The sequence below is a fragment of the Populus euphratica genome, unplaced genomic scaffold (genome assembly GCF_000495115.2).
Source record: "Populus euphratica unplaced genomic scaffold, PopEup_1.0 scaffold1492.1, whole genome shotgun sequence".
NCBI classification, from domain to species: domain Eukaryota; kingdom Viridiplantae; phylum Streptophyta; class Magnoliopsida; order Malpighiales; family Salicaceae; genus Populus; species Populus euphratica.
This window is the reverse complement of record NW_011501341.1, coordinates 17,074-28,520: the sequence shown is the minus strand read 5'-3', so window position 1 is coordinate 28,520 and position 11,447 is coordinate 17,074. Positions and strand designations below refer to the sequence as shown.

The following is an 11,447-nucleotide window of genomic DNA, read 5'->3' as shown; positions in this document are numbered from 1 at the left end:
GGGGGTATTTTTTTATATATATATATATATATATATATATGGTAGAAATATGAAAACTAATTTGAAATTTTACCCCATTGTAAAAACAAATTATAAGAAGAAAAGAAACTACATGTGGTGGAAGTTAATTTTCAAAGTATTTTTTTTATTTAAAAATACATAAAAATAGTGTTTTTCACTTGGCTAAAGACTCAACATAGTAGTATTTGTCGCATGGCTGTAATATATTGTTTTATTCCTTCATTTATTTATAGGTATTCTTCAATAAAAGTTCACTTCTTTGGTATTCGGTAACCTTCATTTATATATCAGATTGCTCAATAAAGTTTTGGTGATACATTTAAAAGTATCTTGATTTACTTTGTGCCTTGAACTTATCATGAGCTATTCCTCTTTCCTATGGAAAACAAAGGCATCCCTTTAATGCTTGAGAATATTTTTTATTCGAATCACAAACTCACAGCACGGGTAATTAATTATTATTATTATTATTATTAAAATTAAATCAATAAATAATGGAAAATATAAAAAGAAAGTGAAAACATATCATAAATTTGTTGTTGAAGGTTCCTTGACAAGATATTATCGATCCCGACAAATGGGAAGGAAGAAAAGAAAGGAATATATATAGCATTATCATCCTTTACATTAAAACCGAGCCCCCTTTTTTTTTTTTTTAAAAAAAGAAAAAGATAAAGAAAATAGGAAGCCTCATCACCCATCAACCAATCAAAACATTCCTCAGCCACAAAACAACCAATAGCATTAATCTGTCGCCATCCTGCCTTGTTGACTTTTCCTATCTCCTTGTGAGTAATAGACGTCTCGAAAACATCATCATCCAGCACGAGTGCTTGTATGATACTGGCCTTCCTGTAGGAAGGTCAAAGGTTGGAATTTTCATTCATTCATGATTGTAGTTCTTCTAAAACGTGCTAAACCTTGACTATGATACAAGTGTAATAAGAATCCTTCCACGTTAAAAAAAGGGAGTTTTGCACAGAAAATAAGAGGATAATTCCAGGGCGGGGAGGGGCCGCCGGAAGCAACGGCGGCTATTGATCCCATGAAATCAATGCCTCACGCAGCAATGTCGAGCTGTCTTGCTAGAGAAATTTAAGTGCCTCAAACAGCAGTATCCTGCCATAAACAAATAAACGCTATGAACAAACACCAACTATACACAGGCTTCACGCTTTTGTACACTATTTCAGCTATAAATCACACCATGGTCCCTCTATTTACACATTTGGTTAAATCAAACCCCTACTTTGATTGGATTAAACCAGCCTATTTACTTCCAACCTCAGCCCCTTCATCCATTTCCATTACTGAATGGTGGAAGGCACTTGTTGCGATGCAATTGGACAGAGGATCTCAAATTGTCTTTGCTTGAGAATAGCAGGTTGTCGTGTGACCATATGTACAAAGTTGAGGGAGCAATGAATTTCAGCCCACAATTTCATCATTGGAAATTTTCTTCCTGGATATATTTCTACGACTGGAATTCACCAGCTTCAAACTCCATCGATTGAATTCTTCAGATTTCCACCAAACAATGACATAAGGGCACCGCCATGGACTCTTCCCTCGGGAACCAGATAGTCACAATCCTTTATCCCACCATTGCTGGCACCATAGCCATTTGTACCTTCCTCTAGGTTCTCAGTATTCATAAAACCTGTACATGATGAAGAGACTTTCATTGAAAGAGGAACCAGTACTTGTGGTGGTATCAGATGCTGTCTTTTTGCTGGCTTTTCTAGGGAATCAATGGAGTCCGAGATAGCACTGACTCCAGAATATGAATGGTTGGTGTCTATGCTGCTCCCTGTAACTGACGAAGCAGATACAAGGCCATGGAAGAGTCCTGGTCCGATCAAACCAGTCTTGTTTGCCTTCCTCTCTTGGACCATGCTGCTGTGCGCAGCACATAGACCACTCTTACCCCTGGCAAACTTCTCACATTTTCCCTCACCCCAGGCACATCGTTTACCCCCACCATGAGCCTTGCAGAAATCAGTGCTACCTTGGGCACTCTTCCCACAATCTTCAAACTTGCACCGCTTCCCACCACCATGCCTGACACAACAATCAGTACGGCCTCGTGCACTCTTTGTACAGCCTGGCACCACACACCTCTTTCCACCACCATGGGCAACACAAAAGTCTGTCCCTCCATGAACACTTTTTGGACAAATTCCACCACCATCAAACAGGCAGCGCTTTCCCCCACCATGTCCCTTGCACAACGGCGTACTCCCTTCAGCTCCTTTGCTGCATCCTGCAAATATGCATCGCCTTCCCCCACCATGAGCTTTGCAGAACATGGTACTCCCCTGAGCACCCTTCGTACACGCTTGGTATAGACAACGGCGTCCACCCCCATGAGAAATACACAACCCAGCCTGTCCTTCAGCACTACGGGTGCAGCCTTCAACCTTACACCTCTTCCCCCCTCCATGTCTAATACAAAGCCCTGACTTGCCTCGTGCAGCCTTAGCACATCCCCCTGGAAACCCACATCTTCTGCCACCACCATGGGCAATGCAATTTTCTGTCTTCCCCTCTGCGCTTTTTGTGCAACCCAAGTGTTGACACCTTCTTCCTCCACCATGAGCCTTGCAATATGCTGTTCGGCTCTCAGCTCCCTTGTTGCAACCTGGCTTTTGGCATCGCTGTCCACCCCCATGACCAATACAAAGGCCTGATGCCCCCCGTGCTCCCTTTGAGCAACCAAAGAACTTGCATTTCTTTGGATTTTTAGTTCTGTGGTCAGAAGAAGTGGATGAAATTGCTTGCTCAGAAGTAGTGCCCACAGAGAAATCTGAAATAGCAGGTAGTTCATGGCTCAGCTGAAATTGATGATGTGATCCAGTCCCAAAGTTGAGAAGTTCTGTCCGTGACAGAGCTTTCCCAACATCCATTCTAGGAGCCAAAAGAAGTGATGCTATATAGCCACCGGACTTCTTTGCTGAGGTGGAACCCTCATCGACAACAGGAATCGGGACTGTAATATCATCACCAGAAATTTGGTTCAGCATAGGAGTATCTGTATTAGTTCCCTCAATTGAACAACCGTGACCACTCAAAGCTTCCTTAGCCCCTCCAGAAAGGCCAAGTTTTAGGATTGAATCACTCTCAGACAACAGCCCCTTGGGAAATATAGCACCAGAAGCCAGCCCTTTATTTTTGTTGACCCCAAAGCTATAACAGTCATCAAAATATGCACTTGGTGTTGGACCCAATCCAAGCACCAACTTGCAACCGTCATCAGAAGCATTAGAAAAATCAACCTGAGGATTATTATCAGTGCCCTCAGCATTGGTCGAACTGCTTCCTCCATATCCCAGGCAGTTCAAGCTCAAAGCGGTATCACCGAAACAGTCATTCTTTGGGAGCTCATTATTATGAGAAAATCGTGGGCCCTTTTTGATAAAATTCATTGTCCAGAAGCACTAAACTGTAGCACTGGGGAACAAGAGGCTTATCTGGTAGAAAATATTTTGACAGAGGATACTAACAGGTACAAGGTATAGAGAAATGGAAAATTCCCAATATTCTACCTCCACCACTTACAAAGCCTGAAGTATCTGACCTGTCCATCTTTTCAAAATTCAGAACCAACAATAAAACCCTTTAAGCCAGAATTGCGATGCTTAGAACTTTGGAGCCTCTCATGCTCCTTTCTTCAAAAATCTTCAGCTTCATCAATCTGACAGGAAGCAAAAGGTACGAGAACCTTTGAACAATTACTGAACACGGTCAAACAAAAAAGGTTTTCTGCACAGAGATCAAACCAACATCAGATATAATTCAAACTGATGTATGATTTCACAAGTCATTGAACAGAACCTAGTAATACAGACCGTATTTTACCAGACAGGATACAATATCTTCAGCACATTAGACTGCAGAAAGTAGGACAATGCAATATATTGCAGAATAATAATAGGGAATTAATGTAATAGGTCTTCCAGAACATTGTCAAATTCACAGAAAAATCTGGAAAGTAATGTGGTCAAACCTTAATCGGAGAGGGCCCTCCCTACCAAAATGATATCAATAGCGGGCCCAACCATATATTCACCACAGAAACAAACCAGAGTTAATAGGAGAAGACCAATAAATAACAAGTTTTAAAATAGAGTAAATTATTATCTAGTCTCCAAGTTTTTAGAAAAATAATTAGTTAGTCCCCCTATTATGTAAAAATCCCAATATTGCATCCCTATTTTTTTTTTTTTTTCCGTTTATAGCTTAGTCCCTTCGTTATGTGTCCGTAAATAAGGTGCTGAGCTATCACCAATTCAGTTATTTTTCTTCCCAGAATACCCTTTTGACTATATTAGCTGAAACAAACCTAGGGGTATTTTGTTGATCATTTTCTAAAAAACTAAGCTTTTAATGAATTAACGGTCGCAGACAGTCAAGAGACTATGTCATGGTTTCCAGAACCAGAGGGATTCAGTTATTATATCTTTAAAAACTAGGGGACTGGATTATTATTTACACTTAAGAATATTGATACTGTTGAAAAATCACGCTAACTAGACAATGTGCATAAAAAGATATGAAAAGAAGGATGTCAAACAGAATCAACAGTATTCATGTGCACTCCAATAGCTTCTATTCATTTAAATGTGGGCATATAAGGCAGATTGACCATACAGTTACATAAGATGTGTAACCCTCTTTGATTTTCTTATAACCCAGGTCAAAAGATTCAAAAAGGCCTCCAAAAGATCAAGTAAAAATGATACTGCAACATAATTCAGCAATGGAACATGGAATTTCTAATGGAAGACAGCATCAATGAAACTGTAAGCAAATTATATTAGTTTCAATTTCACTTCTTTCTATCATTCAGAAACAAAAGAAGCTCCATGTAAGGGAAAACGAACACTGTAACGGCATGTATAGATAACTAACTACATATGGAAAGGAGAGGAAAAGAAGGGAAATGATGTGAAGGAAACTGAAAAAAACAGAAATTTAACTTCCTTCCTTTCCTTCTCGTTTCTCTTCTTTTCCTTTCCTCATTTTGACTTCCTCTCTTAAATTTCCTTACTTTACCTTGACTTTCATCGATCAACTTATGCAACATTAAGTATAACTAAATTGCATATACAAGACGTTAGGAATTCCTCTGCTCAACACATGACAATCTCTTGTTCCATGAATTGGACAACATATATTGTTTTGCAAATATAGTGAAACTCCGAAGCACTCAGCCACAACAAAAAAAAAAATTAAAAAAAAAAGTTCCTTGTAGATAAAAGATTATAATAAAACAAAATATTTTCATTAACTAAAAAATGAAAAGTAACCAGTGCTACCCACACATGATGTCTTGAGAGACTGCAATGTGTTGGGCAGGAGGAATTCCTACAGACTTGTACAGCATGAGATAGTTGCTCTAAGCGTATCAAAGATGGTATAAAAGTAATTAAACAGGCCATTCATCATTATAAAAAAATAAATTCAAATTTCAATACTATGAGTCTGAATTTCCAATAAAATAAGTTTTTTTTCCTCTCTCTAAATGCTAATGCCTAATCTGCAGGCAGCCATGTCCAGGAATTATACGACCAAGAAAAGAAACAGGGCTCTTCTATCAAAACACAATAAATAAATGAATAAATAATGATAATTCATGTTAAATACTAGATCTGAAACAAAAAAAAAATCTAAAAACTACAAAAAGAAACAGAAATTAGTAATAATATTAGCACAAAAAACATACAAACACAAGAAAGTCTATATTCGTCGTAATCTATTTTCATTCATTTAAAAGAAAAACAAGAAGGGATTTCAACAATTATTGACTGCCATAAATACCATGTGTTCCGAAAGCATGGTTGAAACCAAAAAAGAAAAGAAAAGAAAAGAAAAGAAAAAGAAAGTCATACCGTGAGGACAAACATTAGAGGATAAATGGAGAAAGCGAGCGGATCTGAGAAGTGGCTACAGACATCGCTGGAACATGACAGAGAGAGTTAGGTAGAGGAAGACTAGATGGTAATAATTGGACAGCAGCAAACTATTGTATTCTGAGTGCTGTACTTGTGTAAGAGAGAGTGGGGAGAGATATCTGTTCGGTAATAAACTCCAAGAGCCAATGAATGAAAAGCGCCTACTGTTTTAGGCGGCTCAAGTCTCCCTTGTTCCTTTCTTTTTCTTTTTTTTATTACACGACTCTCCTTTTGAGTTAACTATTTTATTTATTCCTTGTAGTTTTTACAATATCTTAAGTATTTTGTTTTTTATAAGCTATTAATTAACCATTTGACTTTTCTGCTTTGTAATTCCTGTTTGGAAGTGCGTCCAAACGGAGATTTTGCCATAATGTGTTACACCATTACTGATTAAATCTCAAATCTTTTTATCTTATCAATTTTGCCTCAAATGGTAATAGTTATTAACTAATGTCACCTCTTATTCCATCCACTATTAGTTATACTTAAATATTGTTATAACTTAGTTTTTGGTCCATCTTGGAAAAGAAATCCAACCAAAAATGAAAAAAAAAAACTTCAATCAATAAAAAGTAAAATAAAAATATCCTAAAAAACAAGTATTTCAAAAAATATTTTTTTAAAAAAAACTACAATTAGAAATGAAAATGAGGAGAAAATTGAGAGAGAAAAAAGGTTGATATTAGCTATATAATTGAAAATTAGAAAGCCAAAACTAAAGTTAGAAGAGGCGGCAAATGCAAGGACCAATTAATGCAAATCGAGATGAAATTGTGAAGAAAAATGAAGAAAAGAGTTGAAATTAACTAAATTATTGAAAATTGAAAAGTTAATGATCAAATTGGAGCAAGGAAATTAAGAGAATATTTTTAAGGCTATGAAGGACAAAATTATAAAGAAATTGAGAGAAAAGAGTTGAAATTAGATAAAAATTAAAAACTAGAAAGTTAAAGATCAAATTGAAAAAGACACTACAATTAAGGGATCTATATGTAGGTGTGGAAATTTCAATTAAATAAAATGATGCATTGTGAACAAAATGACATCACTGAATGCTTTAATTAAAAGAAAAAGAAACTACAACGACATCATTTTGATTCTCAGAAAAAAAAAAAGGTCATTTTTCTTCCACGTTTCTCAACTTTATCTTTTTCTTTTTGTATGAATTTTGGCTCGACTTTGGCCTCATTTTTTTCTCTCTCTCACATGCATCCCAAAAAAAGTCATGATTTTGGCTTGACTTTGACCTTTTTGAGTCCTATAATAATAGCTCTTCTAACCCATGACAGTTACGGCAACAGAGAAACCAACTTTCATCTCCTTTATTTCCAACTGTGATCCATAAAACTAATGTTGCTTTTCCTCTAACCAACAAACCCAGCAAAATTTCTCTCTCATTTCTCTTAACCTTGCCATAATAGCAATCATCTATGACAAAAAAGAAAAAGAAATTGATTGAGAAACATAACCAAAAAAGAAAATAAAACAAACTACTTGTGTTGATTCTCTTTTTACAGGTAACAGTTAGAGTCATCACCAACATATGAAGGAAGAGAACACAAAGACATTTTAGATCCATTCATTTTTTGGTGTCACTTGCGACAATGCTTATGTCTACGCATCGCCAATGTTCCTACACTTCCAAAGTCTTCTAACATCAGTTCTTGAGTTTCTAGCAATCTCTATAATCTTTTTCCAAAAATTGAGATTATCATTTTTTTTAAGTTTTAGATATTTAATGTGTATTTAAATTATTGTTATAATTTGAGTTTTTGGTGGTTTGTAAACATATATAATTTTTTGTTGTGCAAGTAAAATATAGTAAAAACAAAATTGTGTATATGTGTGTTTGTATTTTATTTTATTTTGTGTTAAATGAATGAATAAAAGGGAAAATGATAAAAGATTAAAAAAAAATTTCTTAAACAAATTTTTTAATTTCATATGGCCAAAAATCCTTCAAATTATTTGAGTATTCTTTTTCAAAAAGAATCTAAAATACTTTAGCACATTTTAAAAAAAGTTGTTGCACGGATTTTAAAACAAGTTTGTAAATTTCAAAGGATTTTGACTTATATTACAAGAATATTAAAATTTTATTTTTGGCAAGAAACTATTATTCACTTTTAATATAACAAATAAAAAAATTATATGAGGTTAATATCAAAAATAGTATTGGAAATAATACGACTTATTCACTTCTAATATAAATATAAAAACCATAAGGGATTTTATCTAAAATATTATTTGGAATAATATGATAGCTGACATGACTAAAAGATTGATGTCTTCTCCCAAGTGCAAGAGTGTCGAAGTAATAAATAACCCGGCAAGACCGGGATCGAACCACATGGAGGTTAATTGTACAAATTATAAAAAATTATAAATAACAACAACAATAACAACAATAATATTAGTAGTAATAATAATAATAATAATAATAATAATAATAATTGGTAAAATGCCAAAAGTTCCATTGCACATCAATTTAACCATTTGCTTATCTCTAGGTGTTAACCCTTCATAGAATTGTGAAACCAATCTCCATGTTTCAAAGCCATGACGAGGGCAAGTACCAAGCAAGTCTCGATACCTATCCCAACATTGGTAAAATGTTTCTCCTAGTTTTTGAGTGAAAGTGGTGATTTATCTTTTGAAAGAGTTTGTTATATGAGATGGGAAAAACTTCTTTAAAAACTGTTGTTGCATTTCATCCTAAGCACGAATGGATCCTGGTCTTAAATTTTGTAACCATATTTTAGCTTTATCTTTTAATGAAAAAGGAAAAAGCTTTAATCTGATGGTGTTTATGCTACAATTTAAATTATTATATGTGTTGCAGACCTCTTCAAATTCCCTTAAATGCAAGTATAAATTTTTCAATTCTAAGCCATGAAAAGAAGGCAAAAGTTGAATAATGTCTGGCTTAAAATTAAAATGAGATGCATCAGGAGGAAAAACTATGCATGATGGTGCACTTGTTCTTATAGGATTCATGTGGTCTCTAAGTGTTATAGCACAGTTATTCTCATTATGAAGTGATTGATTATCTTTTTCGACCATATTTTCTGAAAATGATGAGGATACCCTATAAAGTCTACCACTTGATGTACGTGACTACACTCTCATGCACGTGTAGGAATAGAATAAAAGAAAAAGGAAAACAAAAGAAGAAGATACAAGATCAAAGAAACAAAGTTATATACAAAAAAAGTAAAAAGAGAAAATAAAATAAATATTATAATTTATACAAAACTTACCTCCCCAGCAACGGCGCCAAAAACTTGACACGACTAAAAGATTGATGTCTTCTCCCAAGTGTAGGAGTGTCGAAGTAATAAATAACCCGGCAAGACCGGGGTCGAACCACAGGGAGGTTAATTGTACAAATTATAAAAAATTATAAACAACAACAACAACAATAACAACAATAATATTAGTAGCAATAATAATAATAATAGTAGTAGTAGTAGAAGTAGTAGTAGTAATAATAATAATAAAGAAAAAGAAGGAGAAGAAGAAGAAAATGATGATGAGAACTTTGAGATGAAATATTAACATAAGGATTAAACAATGATAATAACAAATGTTAAGGTTAGAGGTTCCACTAATGGTATGTCAAACAAGTATAGTATAAACTCTTATTGTTCAATTGGAAACCACACACAAAGGAGGTTCCAATCGCATTATAGATTGTTAACATGATTACAGTAGTCATCTTATTCGATTCATGCTAATACTTGTAAATCTCGTCAAGCATTCATGATTATAACTTATGTTAACAACAAATCAAGTTCCTTTTATAGCTCAGGTGTCGGTTATACCATACATTATGGGCTATGAAAGTGCCAAGCATTTGTTGTACCAAGTGTTATACAACATAAATCAAGATTAGTCATTTAACAAGCAAAGTATTAAAGAGTGAACAAGATAACAAATACAAAACATGTTAGTATCAAACATTAAAGTTCATATTAAGTTTACATTATACTTATTCTTACACCATTAGTGTAACCTTTTCACCTTGACATAATCAACTTAGCTAGACATAATGAAAGAAAGAAAAATAAATAAACAAAATAAGAACATAAATAAGATCAAAGTTAACTAAGTAAATGAAAGAAAATGAAAGGCATAAACTTGATATTAATGAAAGCAAAGCAAAAAATACAAAGAGAGAAAGCAAGAGCATGATCTTAATCTGGAAACCAAGATGTCTAAATGCATGGCAAATGCCTCCTTTTATAGGCCAAAATTGGAAACTATTGATTTGATGACTAATTGATGAGTAGGTAGCCAACTCTTGACTTTGTGACAATCCTTATCTTCTTTCGTCTGCCCAAAACGTCATTGATAACATCAAAATTGGAACCACTTAAAAACATAAAAATTGTAGGAAATTGTCTTAGCTTTCTTGTGTAAAACATTCAAATCATTTCGACTTCGAGAACTCCAGATATGGCCAAAATACTGAACAGTGCTCGGGCTGGAGGATAGATTCAGACTTCTTTGTTTTTGCTCCAATTTGAACTTGAAAATGACCTTTTTAGATCTTGGGCTCCATATAAAAGTTGTAGGCCTATGTCTTACCTTTCCATCCATATAAAGTAGACCTAAATATGAGATCTACGGCTCCAGATATGATCCAATTACCGAACAGTATTTCGGTTTGGATTGCACCGACATCTCTTTTCTAAGTTTGGCCATCTTTTTGTCCTTCCAATTTCAGTTCTTAAATTCAGCAATCAATCATTTTATTTATGTTATAGGCCTGCATTTAAAATGAACATTTACCATGAATTAAAGGTATCTTATATTATTAGATATATTATTATAAAACATGATTTAGTTAAGGAGTTATTGATACTTCAATTCCAAAATGATGATAGAAAACCTTGATAAAAATACACTTTTAAGTATCAATCACACCCCCCAACTAGCTTATTACTAGTCCCTAGTAATCAAAGCGTTAAAATAGAAAAATACTTTGCAAATTCCACAAAGCAAGATAGTCATCATTTAACTTCCATTAATCTATCCAGGTAAACAAACTCTCTTTAAATTTATATACTTGCTCAATACCTCTTAACAAGATATTCATAAACCTTTCTTTTGTGCTCAATGTATCAACACATAATTATAGGGCTTTTCTTGGAAGAAAACAAAATTTTTGTTTTAATATTTAAGGTTAACTTCCTTGGGTTGAGATTATTATTTTTGTCTTCTTCCTTTTTTTTTAATATATATACATATAATTTTAAACACCATGCATGTTTAACCCATGTAATGAGCTTTCAGCTAATGACTCCCAAACCAAAATAAATAAACAAAATAAGAACATAAATAAGATCAAAGTTAACTAGGTAAAGGAAAGGAAATGAAAGGCATAAACTTAATATTAATGAAAGCAAAGCATAAACATTACAAAAAATACAAAGAAAGAAAGCAAGAGCATGATCTTGATCTGAA

At 34.1% G+C, this 11,447-nt stretch overlaps 1 protein-coding gene across 2 annotated transcripts; it reads right to left on the bottom strand.

The window, feature by feature from the left end:
• Nucleotides 1–949: 949 nt before the first annotated feature.
• LOC105117722 (uncharacterized) lies at nt 950–6,123 on the bottom strand. 2 transcript variants are annotated; one of them, XM_011015473.1, is made up of 2 exons: nt 5,913–6,123; nt 950–3,783 (listed from the first exon to the last, which is right to left on the bottom strand). In XM_011015473.1, the coding sequence occupies exon 2, from the start codon at nt 3,444–3,446 to the stop codon at nt 1,518–1,520; it is 1,929 nt and encodes a 642-aa protein (XP_011013775.1). In that variant the 5' UTR covers nt 3,447–3,783; nt 5,913–6,123; the 3' UTR covers nt 950–1,517. The 2 variants fall into 2 exon arrangements, with proteins under 2 accessions (XP_011013775.1, XP_011013776.1); XM_011015474.1 differs by having other exon boundaries at nt 950–3,715.
• Between the last annotated feature and the right edge of the window lie 5,324 nt (nt 6,124–11,447).

Coding starts and splice junctions, on each gene's coding strand:
- LOC105117722 (XM_011015473.1), bottom strand. CDS start 3,446: ATGAATTTTATCAAAAAGGGCCCACGATTTTCTCATAATAATGAGCTC.